Here is a 15,505-nt window from a genome sequence, read left to right on the forward strand (position 1 = left end):
TGGCCGAAAATTTGGTTTAAAAGGGCAAATATATTGGAGATATTTTATAATGAAATAAATGCTTTGGGTCATCTTTATTTTAAAAAAAATAAATAAATAAATTCAGATTTTATTTAAACTAATATGGAAGGTTTTTAATTTTTGAAAATTGGTTAAGGAGAGAGAGAGTGGCCGAAAACTCTAGTTGCTAGGGTTTAGGGCTTTATTTTGAAATTTAAACCAATTTTCCTTGATTTGAGGGTTTAATTGAAGAGAAAATCAGAAAAATATCCTAACTACCTTGATGAGGGGGGCGGCCAAGGCATCTTGGAGGGGATCTTGGGATATTTTGATTTTTCTTGGTGATTAAGTAATTAATTTGAATTAAAGTTTATTAAAATTATATTTTAACCCTGGGCTTGGGCTGAAAATAAGGGTTTTATTGTATTTTCACCTCCACACCCTCCACTATAAATAGGAGTCTCTAGTGAAGGGAAAATCACAACTCAGAGCTCTCCAAATTTTTGTGAGTCTCTATCTCTCCCTCTCCAGAGTTCTTCTTGACCTCTATAGGAAATAATTCCTATAGTAACTAAGCTCTGTTTCCTTCGGGAAGTAGTGAACTCAAGTACTCTTCTTCTTGTTTACAAGAAGAACAAGAAGAAGATGTAATATTGGTTGATTTTAGGGGATGGGGTTCGAATATTTGAGGGGGGGGGGGGGAAATGATGCTCCTTTTTCCTTCAAATTCTAACCCTAGTTTGTTGGTCCGTGCAGGTTCGCGCACGGAAAGGTTAGATCGAACGTACTCGATCTCGCGTGGAAAGCGTAGCAAAGGTGAGGGCACTTCCGTCTAGAGAAGTCTTACTGCTTTCCTGCATGTGAAAAGTTGTATGCGAGTGTGGTTGATAACATGCTTAGTATTAGTATTCAATATTATGCTAAGTGATGATATGATGTATGATTTATTATTAAGTTAGTATGATAAATTCATAGTATGCTATAGAACTAGTTAGTTGATGTATGCTAGTTCAAGTATGCCTTATTTGCTAAATGAAATTATGCATGATGTTATTTAATTTCAATAGCATGAGATAAAATGCCTGTCTATTTACTTGAAGTAGTAACATGAGACTAGGATTTTATGATGTTTACTCGCATGCAAGTAGAGACTATGATTAGTGGAACATAGGTCTGGTTAGGACTATGGACCATGAGAACAGTGGTTCCGTTAGAGACAAAACGGATAACTTGCACGCGAGGGTGAATGCGGTTTGAACCGTGATGTTATGACTTGTGGGTGTCTGACCCATGGTGTGCTGTGGTCGTTCCAAGGAACGCCATGATGTTGTGAGCTTTGCTCATGGTGTTGTTCGTCTGCTGGACGAATGGTGTTGGATCCAAGGTGAAAGGTGGTTGTGTGAAAAGTGAGGACGCATAGACTGACTAAAACTTAGGCTATGTGATTAACCCTATCGATATAATTCCGTTGAATATATTTTTGGAATATCTAGTTGTTTAGAACATGCTTAGACAGGAACTATTTGAGAGTCAGAAGTTGACCCTCGCTATTTGTTATTTGTTGTTTGGGCGCTTAACGCCAACAGATGGTGATTCTGGACGAGCTGGTGGATCAGGACTGGGAGATTTATCTCCCTAGTTTTGATGATGACTTAGCCTGGGGCACCGACTACCGCCAGGCGAGGAACATATATGTCGGCGGCGCTATCATCTTCAAGCGTGACCCGAGTGGACAGGTTGTGGTGACTCAGCCCCTTAGAGGAAGGATTCGGTTTCCTCATGCACCTTCCCGATTTGGACTTCCTGTGGAGATTGCTAGCAGTACGAAGTCCGATCCAGAGGAGATTCCGATTTATGAACCAGGCGTGGGAAGCGAGCCTTCGGTGAACTCGGAGTATCGTAACCCTGCGGAGGGACTTCTGATACCAAAGGAGGAGCCTATGAGCCCCATTGCACCACCCGAGCAAGAGCTGAATCAGGGACTCATGGATCCCGTACCATTAGGGTTTGGGTGGAGCTTGGAGGCATTGAGGCAGTGGAACCTGGACATGAAAGTTGAGCTTCCGAAACCAGGAGAGGAGACGCCGGAGCCTTCCAACATGTGGGCCAGAGAAGATGCAGACTGCAACGAGTGGCCTTGATTGGGTTGAGAGCGCTGTTTTATTTTTGGAGCTTTTATTTTACTTTGAAGTACTTGTAGTTGATTTTCAAATGTAAACAATTTTGTCAGATTACTAGGGTGGTTTTGTTTACACACATGGGTGTGGCCACCGTACATTATTTCAGTTATTGGATTTATATCAATCGTTCGTTTTCCTTACTCGCACGTTTGTTTATTTGATTTATATCGTAATAATTGGATCTTTGTCATTTAATGAAGATTAATAAATGGACGGCGAAAATTCTTTGTGAAAATCATGATTTTTGGTTTTTCGTGACGTCCGAGAAATCGGGGCGTTACATTGTGGTAAATGATTTACCACAATGTAACGCCCCGATTTCTCGGACGTCACGAAAAACCAAAAATCATGATTTTCACAAAGAATTTTCGCCGTCCATTTATTAATCTTCATTAAATGACAAAGATCCAATTATTACGAAAGTTCTCAGCGTTAAATATAAATCAAATAAACAAACGTGCGAGTAAGGAAAACGAACGATTGATATAAATCCAATAACTGAAATAATGTACGGCGGCCACACCCATGTGTGTAAACAAAACCACCCTAGTAATCTGACAAAATTGTTTACATTTGAAAATCAACTACAAGTACTTCAAAGTAAAATAAAAGCTCCAAAAATAAAACAGCGCTCTCAACCCAATCAAGGCCACTCGTTGCAGTCTGCATCTTCTCTGGCCCACATGTTGGAAGGCTCCGGCGTCTCCTCTCCTGGTTTCAGAAGCTCAACTTTCATGTCCAGGTTCCACTGCCTCAATGCCTCCAAGCTCCACCCAAACCCTAATGGTACGGGATCCATGAGTCCCTGATTCAGCTCTTGCTCGGGTGGTGCAATGGGGCTCACCGGCTCCTCCTTCGGCACCAAAAGTCCCTCTGTCGGATTCCGGTACTCGGAAGTCACTGAAGGCTCGCTCCCCTCGCCTGACTCGTAGCCTGGCCCCTCACTAGGGTCCGACTCCGAACCGCTGAGAAAATCCATCCCTAAGGGGAGTCCAAAACGGAAGGGTGCGTGAGGAAACCGAATCTTCCCTCTGATAGGCTGAGTCTCAACAATCTGCCCAGCTTGGTCTCTTTTGAAGATGGTCGCGCCGCCGACGTACACGTTCTTCTCCTGGCGGTAGTCGACACCCCAGGCCGTGTCCTCATCAAAACTATGGAGATAAATCTCCCAGTCCTGATCCACTAGCTCCTTCCGGATCACCATCTGTTGGCGTTAAGCGCCCAAACAACAAATAGCAAATAGAGAGGGTCAACTTCTGACTCTCAAATATCTCTAGTCTCTAGCATGTTATAGACAATATAATATCATCATTAATCAACAGAACATAACTAAAAGGTTAATCACATAGCCTAAGTTTCAGTTAGTCTATGCGTCCTCACTTTTCACACAACCACCTTTCACCTTGGATCCAACACCATTCGTCCAGCAGACGAACAACACCATAAGCAAAGCTCACAACATCATGGCGTTCCTTGGAACGACCACAGCACACCATGGGTCAGACACCCACAAGTCATAACATCACGGTTCAAACCGCATTCACCCTCGCGTGCAAGTTATCCGTTTTGTCTCTAACGGAACCACTGTTCTCATGGTTCATAGTCCTAACCAGACCTATGTTCCACTAATCATAATTTACTTGCATGCGAGTAAACATCATAAAATCCTAGTCTCATGTTACTACTTCAAGTAAATAGACAGGCATTTTATCTCATGTTATTGAAATTAAATAACATCATGCATAATTTCACTTAGCAAATAAGGCATACTTGAACTAGCATACATCAACTAACTAGTTCTATAGCATACTAAGAATTTATCATATTAACTTAGTAATAAATCATACATCATATCATCACTTAGCATAATATTGAATACTAATACTAAGCATGTTATCAACCACACTCGCATACAACTTCACATGCAGGAAAGCAGTAAGACTTCTCTAGACGGAAGTGCCCTCACCTTGGCTACGCTTTCCACGCGAGATCGAGTACGTTCGATCTAACCTTTCCGTGCGCGAACAAAAATTTGGAGAGCTCTGAGTTGTCTTTAACGGCACTGATATACTTTCTTGAATTAAGACACTGTTTTTATTCGTGCTTAAACATAGCTTCATATTACATTACATTAAGATGGCATGTGGTACAGGACATTAGGACATTTAAAAGAACTGAGAAAATCTTGAGATAATGCTGTTGAAGTTATCTTCAAGAACTATCTTAATTGCCTTTGCCTGAGCCTAAGTTTATTCATTAATGTACCTTTTTGCAGCATTTCAGGTGTGTTTCTTTACAATTTGTTTTATATTCGGTGCAGTGCTTAACTAAGGTCTTTACGAAATGATCAATTTTGATCAAATGTCTAGCACTCATGCCTGAGTGTGCCTGAGTGGGGTTTCTTTTCTTTTTAGATTTCATAAAACTGTAAACAGTTGTTGTTCTAGTCCTAAAGGGATGAAAGAGTATGCATGTTTCAAGACCAGTCACTGAGGTTTGTGCTCTGTTTTGCAGTTTTGCTAATAAGTAATAAATACATTCACGTTATTTATGCTATAATGTAAACATGCATGATACATTTACACTATAGCGATTAAAGTTGCTTTCTAAATGAATATGACTTTGTTTCAAAGATTATTTTAGCTTTTGTGTTTGTTAATTTCGACTACTTTCTTGTGGACTATGAAACCAAGAAACTCGCCTGCAATAACACTAAAAACACACTTTAAATGGTCCATTTTTAATCCATATTTTCTCATTCATTCAAAAGATCGCTGAAGGTGGTCTAAATGGTCAGTTTTTGACTTAGAATTGACCATAACATTGTCAACATACACTTGCATGGATTTCACAATTAAATTATGAAAAATGGTGTATTTGACAAGTGCCTCCAGCATTTTTAAATCTTTCAAAAATAATAAATATTATGTCTGGGTTTTTGGATATTATAAGTTTAAGTAATATAAGTTTAAATATGAATAATATTTTAAATAATGAAAAAAATTACTCAACAAAATATCATTTTAAAATCATTAAAATTAAAAACAAGTAAGAAAGTGTAAAAATAATTAATTACAATTTACAAGTCTTAACTTAGTCGACCTCATCACCTTTATCCACATTTCATTTCTCTCCTAAAGAGAGTAAATTGCACATCCATATCCCTGAACCTCAAAATCGTCCCTACTGACTCTGAATACCTTTTCTTTTGTGTTCTTTCCACCTTCTCCCTCTATTTCTTCTTCAATAGCATTGAATACATAGGAACACTAATGCATACAACATGTGGAGGTTCATGGAAAGCTTTCTTCCTTTCATGAACAGGCGTACTCAAGGCGGCAATGAAACATGAATATCTGAGCTAAGATGTCATTGGAAACTTATATTCATTAATAGTGGAGGAGAATTTTCAAATTGAAGTGGCGGATTTTCAGAAATAAAATTGACTGAGTTGAACAACAAAGTCAGAGTAAATCAATGTCTAGCTCCAAAAAAAAAATTAATGTCAAATTGAATATGATAAGAAAATCCACAAAGAAAATTCATCCCCCCGAACCTCAAAACCTCCCTATTGACTCTAGATCCCTATTTTCTATGTTCTCCCTCTACTTCTTCAATAACATTGAATACATAGAAACACTAATGCAAGCAACATGCAGAGGTTCATGGAAAAACTTTTTTTCTTTCATGAACACGCGTACTCAAGGTGGCGCTGAAACATGAAAACCTGGGTTGAGACACCATTTCAAAATTATATTCATTAATAGTGGAGGAGAAATTTCAAATTGAAGTGGCTGATTTCCCGGAAAAAAAAATTGATTGAGCTGAGCAACAAAGTCAAGGTAATTTAACGTCAAGCTCCACAAAAAATTAATGTCGAATTGAATGAATTGAATATGATAAGAAAATTCATCTCCCCGAACCTCAAAACCATCCCTATTAACTTTGGATCCCTCTTTTCTATGTTCTTTCTATTTTCTCCCTCTATTTCTTCTTCAATAACATTGAATACATAGAAAAACTAATGCAAGCAACATATGGAGGTTCATGGAAAGCTTTCTTTCTATTATGAACACGCGTACTTAAGGTGGCGATGAAACATGAAAACCTGAGTTAAGATACCATTTCAAAACTTATATTCATCAGTAATGGAGGAGAAATTTCAACTTGAAGTGGCGGATTTCCTGAAATAGAATTTACTGAGCTGAACAACAAAGTCAAAGTAAATTAATATCTAGCTCCAAAAAAGTTAATGTCGAATTGAATATGATAAGAAAATCTATAAAGAAGAGCCAAAAAGTATTAAAAATATGGTTTAGACGTAGGCCCACACACTTAATGCAAGCAATTTTCCAATGCTCTCCCCGCACTATAAATAAGAGTATCGTAGAACCTATGTTTTCATCTTTCTCAAGTATTGTTGTGTTTACTAACAAAATGAATATCAAGTCTTTTATCTTCTTGTGTTCTCTTTCTGCTGTGGTTTTCATATCTACGGTGTTGGCTGATAGACTATCTGAAGATGAGATCAGAGGTATGAACCTAAAAAACCTTTGATTTCTTTATGACATGATATTGTAGTGCATTTTTATGCCATAAATATCTTTCCATGCATGTTATTGTATTGGCATTTGCTAAACTTTTCTAGCTAACATAAGTTATGTTGTTCATGATGAAGTTGCTCGTGGAACTCATGAAAGTCATGTGGTGTGTGATCGCAAGAAAGAAAATTGTAAGTATTGTAACTCCTTCTATGATGAGTATTGTTTTAATATGATGACATTATGCTTTTAAGCTAATTACATGATATTATCCAGCTTTTAATGGTGAAAAGTTGAACATAGAAGCTTATCATACAAATTGCAAAGGAAATACAGGAGGTAGTGGCGGATATGGTGGCGGTAGTGGTGGTGGTGGCGGCGGAGGAGGCGGAGGCAGTGGTGGAAGTGGAGAAGGGGGTTATGGTGGTGGTGGGAGTGTAGGATCAGGTGGTGGAAGCGGAGGAAGTGGTAGTGAAGGTGGTGGAAGTGGTGGAGGGGGTTATGGAAGTGGAGGAAGTGGAGGAGGTGGTAGTGAAGGTGGAGGTGGAGGAAGTAGTGGTGGAAGTGGTGGTGGTGGTGGAGGTGGAGGTGGTTATAGCGGCGGTGGTGGAAGCGGGAGTGGAGGAAGTGGTGGTGAAGCTGGAGGAAGCGGTGGAGGTGATTATAGTGGTGGTGGAAGCAGTGGGGGAAGTGGTGGTGGAGGCGGAGGTGAAAGTGGTGGTGGTAGCGGAGGTGGAAGTGGTGGAGGTGGTTATGGCGGCGGTGGTGGAAGTGGTGGAGGAAGCGAAGGTGGAGTTGGTGGCGGAAGTGGTGGAGGTGGTGGTGGAAGTGAAGGAGGAAGTGGTGGAGGTGGTGGAAGTGGAGGAGGTGATGGTGAAGCTGGAGGAAGCGGTGGAGGTGGATATAGTGGTGGTGGAAGCAGTGGGGGAAGTGGTGGTGGAGGCGGAGGTGAGAGTGGTGGTGGTAGCGGAGGTGGAAGTGGTGGAGGTGGTTATGGCGGCGGTGGTGGAAGTGGTGGAGGTGGTGGTGGTGGTGGAAGTGAAGGAGGAAGTGGTGGAGGTTGTGGAAGTGGAGGAGGAGGTTATGGAGGCGGTGGAAGTGGAAGTGGTGGTGGAAGCGGAGGAGGAAGTGGAGGAGGAGGTTATGGAGAAAGCGGCAATCATGGCCATAAAGGACGAAAAGTTGAGGGATATTAAAGATTTGGTAATGGAGTCTATGTTAAACGGAATAATGACAATTGAGTTTATGTTAAACAAAATAAAGGTAAACTATGTGATTGACAATGTGAAACTAAAATCCAAGCTTAAAGATATTGTAATTAGTTCTTTATTGAATGTAAGTGTTGCTTTGGATGCCTTAAAGTAATGAAATACTTGGTTTTGCTATTTCGTTGTTATTTTATGTTGAATATGCATAAAGATAAAAATACTGAGACAATGTTCATGTTTTGAAAGTTGAAAAGAATCCAAATATTTGAAAAGAACTGTATGGTAAAGAAACACCTAATAATAATTTTTATATCACTATAAGCAATTATAACATTTCGGGCTTTCAAATAACCAAACACATATTAAATTATGTGACAAACACATAATTTTGGCCCAATCCAGATGCTAAAATAGTGGCAACCTGGGCTCTTGCAAATATACCTGTGTTGTGTTATGTCTCTCAAGATAATGTTGTGTGTAGTTTCGTGGTATATTTAACCAGATCAAGATCAGCTTAATTTTATAATGAAAGACAAGTTCTTTCTTTCTTTCTCGCCGTCTTGACGGCAATGATGCCTGATATACTTTCTTGAATTAAGACACAATTTTATCTGTACTTACACATACCTTCATATAATAATTTGTGTTTACTTATACAGCCCTTCAATTAGTTTACATTACATTAAAGGATTTTGAGACATTTAAAACAAACGGGAAAATCTTGAGATAATGCTTTTGAAGTTACCTTGAAGAACTATTTGAATGGCCTTTACATGTAAGTTTTATGTACCTTCTTGCAGCATTCCAGTGTCATAGTGTGGTTCTTTACAAATTGTTTTGTGTTCGGTGCAGTGCATAAACTAGGGTATTTATGAAATGATCTTATCGGCAACTTCATGGTATTCCTTTATTTGGTGGAGACATTACATGAGGCTTAGCTAGATAGTTTTGAGTAGCCTCGGAAGCTTGTTGATGTTCTTCATCCCATTGAATTCTTCTTCTTTCTTCAGTCAAAATAATGGTGAAAAAACTTTCAATTTTCCGACAATATGAGATGAATCTTCTCAAGAAACTTACCTTCCCCAATAACTTGTTTTGTGGGTGAATATGACTTTGTTTCAAAGATTGTTTTAGCTCTGTATTTGTTAATTCCAACTCCTTTCTTGTGGACTATGAAACTCGTCTGCAACCACACTAAAAGTACACTTTGAATGATGCATTTCCAATCCATATTTTCTCATTCACTCTTTTATATTTGGTGTCGTGAAATTAGAACTTCGAGAGAAAGAACTTGATAATGTTTCATCAAAATGCAAGTAACTTTATCACGTTGCTGATTTTTCATATTATATTTTCTATAGTTCTTAGAGCCTCTCCAATGCATAGTTGCTAGTTGGGTTGCTTAAAAACTATTTCGGTGGGTCCAGACCGACACATAGGATTTAAGCAACCCAAGCAAAATTTGCTCCAACCACGGTTGCTTAGTTTACTTTTAGTTGGGTCCCATTATACCTCTTATATTTATATTATTTCAAGTACATGAATGAAAGAGAAAATATGATTTTTTAGTCAAAAAGTAAAGAGAGAGAAAATAAGCAACCGTTGCTTAAATTTAAGCAACCCAACTGCCACGTCATGTTGCTCCAGTGGTGCTTCAAAATAAGCAACATTGCTTAAGTTGTCAACTGGATTTAAGCAACCCCATTGGAGATGCTCTTAGCAAAAAAAACATATTCCTAAGATTATTCACGGGCTCAATCAACAACCTTGCCAAGACATGGATTATTTTGCAGGTAAGACCTTTTTATATATATTATATTAATAATAACCTCTAGATTACATTATTCAACTCCAGATTCTATCAGAAAAGTTTGAAGTTAACTGTTAACTACCTTACAGCTACAATAAACTTAATCTACTCAACTACTCTCCCTTCATCCCCTTCAAGAATTTGTGCACTTGAAGCATGGTAGGCCTGTTTGCAGGATTATCAGAGAGGCACACACAAGCAATCTGCAGCATTTGAAGCATCATCTGCTTTGAATCTGCATCAAGAACTGTTGGATCAAGAACATCAGCTGCATGCCCCTTCTTGATCTTCTGACTGACCCACCCGACCAAGTTCCCGCCTTCAATCTCCTTAAAATCCGGCCCTGTTGGCTCTTTTCCGGTCACCAGTTCAAGCAAAATGACGCCGAAACTGTAGACATCTCCTCTTGTTGTGGACCTCCCACTCTGTCCATACTCTGGTGGAATGTAACCAAATGTTCCAGCAATATCAGTGGTGATATGAGTCTCGCAGGCGCTGATAAGCCTTGCGAGTCCAAAATCCGCAACTTTTGGCTCAAAATCTTCATTGAGTAAAATGTTGCTAGCTTTAACATCCCTGTGAATGATATGAGGTATGAAACCATGATGAAGGAAAGCTAATCCCCGAGCCGCACCAGTTGCAATCTTGTAACGTTTGTTCCAGTTAAGGATTTCAAGACCCCCGGTCCTGTTCCTCAACCAAAGATCTAAGCTCCCATTTACCATGTATTCGTAAACAAGAAGTTTCTCCTCACCAATTGAGCAATATCCAAGCAAGGAAACAAGATTTTGATGCTTCACCTTGCCCAAGGTTTCCATTTCAGCCATGAACTCGCGGTGACCCTGCGTTTTAGCTTCGCTGAGCTTCTTCACAGCAACTGTTTTTCCACTAGTTAAAGTGGCCTTGTACACAGTTCCGAAACCTCCATCTCCAATTATATTTGTCTTGCTGAAGTTGTCAGTAGCTTCGAGGATATCGGCCAGAGTTAATTTCAGAAGAGGCTGCTCAAACATGGCAACATTGATACTCAAAGGCTCCTTTGATCTGCTACTGCTCAAGAAATACAGATTTTGATCGATATAACTATTAAGTTTCCGCTCCTCAAGTGCCTCAGGATCATGCCTCCTGGAAATCCATCTATGTAGAACAAAAGCAATGCTTATAATTATTAATATGATTGTAATGCCAATTACAGCAAGCCTCCAAGCATTAAACAATGCAGATTTACCAATGCTTTTGATCTGACAATTTATACCCAACATCTGGCCACAAAGATTTCTATTCCCCACAAATCTAACACTGGATAGGTTCCGGCAAATTCCACTTCTGGGTATAGGCCCCTCCAATCTGTTTTGAGACAAATCTAAGTATTCCAGATTACTTAGGCTGCACAGCTTGTCCGGAATCTTTCCAGATAGCTGGTTACCTGAAACATCAAAATACTCCAGTTGCATTAGATTCCCAAGGTCTAGAGGAATCTCTCCACTCAACATATTACCATGAAGATCCAAATTTGACAGGTAGGAAAGATTTCCCAAAGACCCTGGCAAGTTCCCAGTGAAGCAATTATCACTTAAATTCATTGTCTCAATCCTCCATGTCATGGAGTTTGAGAAGAGCTCCCCTACTTGCCCAGAAAGCCTGTTCTTCTGCACGTAAAGCCCTACAAGGCTTTGCACACCTGACAGAGATGATGGAAGCTCACCAGTGAGCTCATTGGAGCTTAAGTCCAAGTGAGTCAACTCCTTCATGTGCCCAAATCTATTTGGAATTCGACCAGACAACTTGTTTCCTGTCAAATTCAGCTTCACCAAACCAGTCAACTTCTCAAAACTTTCAGGGATGGAATCTGAGAGTTGATTCTGTCCTAGATATAAACCCTGGAGTTTGAGGGCATCTCCAAGCTCTGGTGGAATGGAACCTGTTAACAAGTTACCAGACAAATCCAAAGTTGTTAGATTTGTCAAGTGCGAGAGTGATCCTGGAATGCTCCCAGAAAGCATGTTGTTGCTGAGTAATAGATCCACAACCAGTGCACAGCTCCCAAGTTCATCAGGTATGGTGCCAGACAATCTATTGTGAGAAAGATCAAATACACCAAGGTGTTGAACAAAGCTCAAATCAGGGATGGTAAGTTGTCGAAAATATGAAGATTTCTTGGCAGGAATAGGCCCAGACAGATTATTGTGAGAAAGAACCAGACACTGTAATTGGAGTAGTTCCCCCAATTCTTCAGGAATAGACCCATTCAGTTGATTGTTTCCAAGGTCCAATGTAGTAAGTGAAACGCAGTCACCAATCTCAGATGGAATATTGCCTTCAAGCATGTTTCCATTCAAATTAAAAACTGAAAGAGATGTGAGACTTCCAATCTCCTTAGGAATAGTACCTGTAAGTTGATTATTGCTAAGAACAAGCCTCTGTAGAGTTGTTGCATTCCCAATCTCTACAGGAAGAGAGCCTTCCAACTGGTTATTGGCAGCAGAGAATTCCATCAGTGTTGTTGAATTCCAGAGACTAGAAGGAATTTTCCCACTAAAATTGTTGGAGTCTAGGTCCAGCACCATCAAGGGAAGCTCAGAAAGGTACTGTGGTATAGAACCAACAATCTGATTGTTCATCAAAACTAATTGAGTGAGGTTCTTACAATTGACAAATGCTTTCTCAATTGTACCTGAAAGAAAGTTGTCTTCAAGATCAATGTCCAAAAGTGAGGCAGCATTACAAAGCTCCTCAGGTATGGGACCTGTCAACAAATTGCTGGTCAAACTGAGATGCTGCATCATGGTGCAATTCCCCAGCTCAGGTGGAATCACCCCAGAAAATCGGTTTGTAGAAAGCAAAAGAGATTCAACATGAGTCCATTTTCCAAGCCAAGAAGGCAAAGGTCCATGGAGCTGATTCTTCTCAGCTGAGAAAGTTATTATGGGAAGCTCAGAAAGCTCCTCAGGCAGTGAACCAGAGAGTGAATTGAAAGATAGCATCACAGACCTGAGGTTTCTACAATTTCCAAGCTCAGCTGGCACTGACCCATTAAGCTGAGTAAACACAAGGTCCAAAATTCTCAAACTCTGCAACTCCCCAATGAAATTTGGGATAGAACACCTCAAGGGGTTGTAAGAAAGGTCAAGCTTGGTCAATGATTTCATCTTTGCCATTTCCTCAGGCAAGGGTCCTTCGATCAAACAGTTAGGTGAATAGAAAACTTCAAGCTTCGAAAGCTCGCCGATTTCCTTAGGCAATGTACCTGAAAGCTTGTTAATCCCCACGTAAAGTGCAGTGAGATTCTTCCAGTTCCCAATCTCCGCCGGAATTCCACCGGAAATTGAGTTGTTCGATACATCAACAGAAATCAAACCCGGAGTTCCGGTGAAGAGAGTGACCGGAAGAGAACCTGAGAGAACATTATTGCTCAGGTCCAGAAACTGCAGCCCGGTCAAGTTCCCGATGCTCCCCGGAATCTCCCCGGCGAGGGCATTGCCGGAGAGGTCAAGCGTGCGAAGCTCCGGTAACAACCCAAGCTCCGGCGGGATTTTTCCGGCGAACGAGTTGGAACCGAGTTTGAGAGTTTGCAGCTGAACCAGCCCACCGAGCTCCCCGGGAATTTCGCCGGAAAACTGATTCTCCTCGAGGTTGAGGACGGTCAGAGAGGTGAGAGAGGAGATGGCCGGAGAGAGAGTGCCTCCGAGGGAACGAGAGGGGAGAGAGAGCGAGGTGACTCGGCCGAGTTGGCAAGTTACGCCAACCCAGTTGCAGTGCGGGGTTGTGGGGTGCCATGAAGAGAGAGCATGAGGGTTGTGAAGACTCTCCTTGAACGAAAGGAGGGAAGATTTTTCTGGGTTTTGGTTTTGGTCGGAAATGGCGGAACAGAGAGGGAAGAACACGACAAGGTACGAGAGTACGAGGTTGAATGGAAAAGCCATTGTTGAAGAGAGAGTGAATGTGAGAGTGTGGTTTGTACTAATGAGAAGAATTTGGTTGAGCATGCAAATGGTGAGGTTGAGGAAGAAGAAGAAGAAGTGTGAAGTTGAAGGCCATTGTTACTCACGAAATGAAGCAGTGAAGGAGAGAGAGAGAGAGAGGAAAAGGTAGTGGTGGTAGTACGGGGCTAAAAGAAGAAGGTTACTTGTCAGAAAGCAGCACGCATCGCACGTGACTTTCTACCTTCTTAACTGCAAATCACACACTCTCTCTCTCTCTCTCCAAATAAACCTCCTTCCACTCTGGATAATTGTCATCATTAGTCTTAACCATATGCGATTTTTCGGTAAGACAGATCACTTCCTTTTAAAATGTTGTGTGCTTGACTCACGCGGTTAATGTGATTGTTGTGTTGTGAGTAACTCATAAGTAGTACCTCTGTGAGCGATCTATGATTCTATAAACATGTGAGTGTAATGTGTTGGTAATTAGAGCAAAACTCACTGAAACTTTTATTCATCGAGTAAAAGTCTATCGTTTTTCGGTTGAGATGTTAGCGCTATATTAATGGACGATTTATAAATATCTCTATGGGTGACCTATGGTGATAGTGGGCAACAATCCGCCACATCTTGTGATTAATTAGAACCATTTTTCAATAATGTGTTAGTGCACTAGATTTTAGAAATCAGTTTTCAAAGATGAGTAGTGCATGCAAAAAAAAAAATTATAAGCAAATGAATTATATTTAAATGAAGTACAATGAGTACTTCAACCCAATACAAGTGAGGAGATAATGAAAAATAAAAAGCAACAACATTTACATGAGTAGTGCATGCAAGTATATATCATTCTTAATTATTTTTTCAAATAAATTACAATATTAAACAAAATCTAAACAATTGTTTTGTTAATGTGGTTTAATCAATGTTCATTGATGATTATTTTAGGAGAATTAACTTTTGCCAAGTCATGTCACTGTGTATAAGTATCAAGTTCAACTGTAACCGGCCTCCTTTGTTACTCTGGGATTATAATTTTAAACCAATCAAAGCTAGTGGCTAAGCTCTTCATAAAACACGGGTTGTGTCCTCCACTTCTTCATTGAATTAAGGAAGTGTGTCTACTAATTATCTCTTACGTTTGATATGCTCTTCCTTTTCTTTTTAGATTTATAATGAACAAATTTATAAAAATAATATAGAGTGTTATAGGATTAACTAGGCTTGTAGGATTTGCACATTGCACGGCTATAGTCACATTCCTCGTAGAAAGCCCAGAAAGAGTGAAAGATTCGAACTTTTGTTTAAATTATTATGGTACGTTTTCTTCTTCTTCATTGCTTTGGCATCAAAGGGAGAAAGCTATCCATCACTAGTTTTGTTTGTTTCTCTGCATGCGATGTCAGTCAATTTCCTTTTCCCTTTTTTAAAGCCTTTTTTTATGACTTTCTATTTTCTTATTTGGATTTCCGTTTTAAAATGACACAAAAAATGATTTTTCTTACAATAACCAAATTAGTAAAATGATGTATATTACTGGAAAAGAAAAACCTTATTTAAGCAAATGATCGATAAGTGTTGGAGAGGAAATTCATGAAATAAAGTTATACACTTGATCTTCATTTCAAAACGGTTGTTATTGATTTAAAGTTATACATACATTTTAAAATCTTATTACTTGATATATATCTAGACTAAAGACTCACTTAAAGTTGGGTCTTATTTACGGTGGACTAAGAAAATACATGGTTTACAAGTTAAAATGACTTATTTGCCAAAAAAAAAAATATAGTACATAAGGAACAAATTTTACATAACATGTGCTGAGTGTTTGTTATTATGG

At 39.6% G+C, this 15,505-nt stretch overlaps 3 protein-coding genes across 3 annotated transcripts; 1 reads left to right on the plus strand and 2 right to left on the minus strand.

The window, feature by feature from the left end:
• Nucleotides 1–2,497: 2,497 nt before the first annotated feature.
• LOC130718853 (uncharacterized) lies at nt 2,498–4,521 on the minus strand. Its single transcript, XM_057569481.1, has 2 exons — nt 4,147–4,521; nt 2,498–3,384 (listed from the first exon to the last, which is right to left on the minus strand). The coding sequence occupies exon 2, from the start codon at nt 3,382–3,384 to the stop codon at nt 2,824–2,826; it is 561 nt and encodes a 186-aa protein (XP_057425464.1). The 5' UTR covers nt 4,147–4,521; the 3' UTR covers nt 2,498–2,823.
• Nucleotides 4,522–6,600: 2,079 nt separating this feature from the next.
• Nucleotides 6,601–8,106, plus strand: LOC130720513 (glycine-rich cell wall structural protein 1-like). The gene is made up of 3 exons (XM_057571160.1): nt 6,601–6,714; nt 6,859–6,912; nt 6,998–8,106. The coding sequence occupies exons 1-3, from the start codon at nt 6,618–6,620 to the stop codon at nt 7,915–7,917; spliced, it is 1,071 nt and encodes a 356-aa protein (XP_057427143.1). The 5' UTR covers nt 6,601–6,617; the 3' UTR covers nt 7,918–8,106.
• A 1,608-nt stretch (nt 8,107–9,714) lies between these two features.
• On the minus strand, nt 9,715–14,023 carry LOC130718576 (leucine-rich repeat receptor protein kinase EMS1). Its single transcript, XM_057569186.1, has one exon. The coding sequence runs from the start codon at nt 13,723–13,725 to the stop codon at nt 9,853–9,855; it is 3,873 nt and encodes a 1,290-aa protein (XP_057425169.1). The 5' UTR covers nt 13,726–14,023; the 3' UTR covers nt 9,715–9,852.
• Between the last annotated feature and the right edge of the window lie 1,482 nt (nt 14,024–15,505).

The sequence above is a fragment of the Lotus japonicus genome, chromosome 5, assembly GCF_012489685.1.
Source record: "Lotus japonicus ecotype B-129 chromosome 5, LjGifu_v1.2".
Taxonomy (NCBI): domain Eukaryota; kingdom Viridiplantae; phylum Streptophyta; class Magnoliopsida; order Fabales; family Fabaceae; genus Lotus; species Lotus japonicus.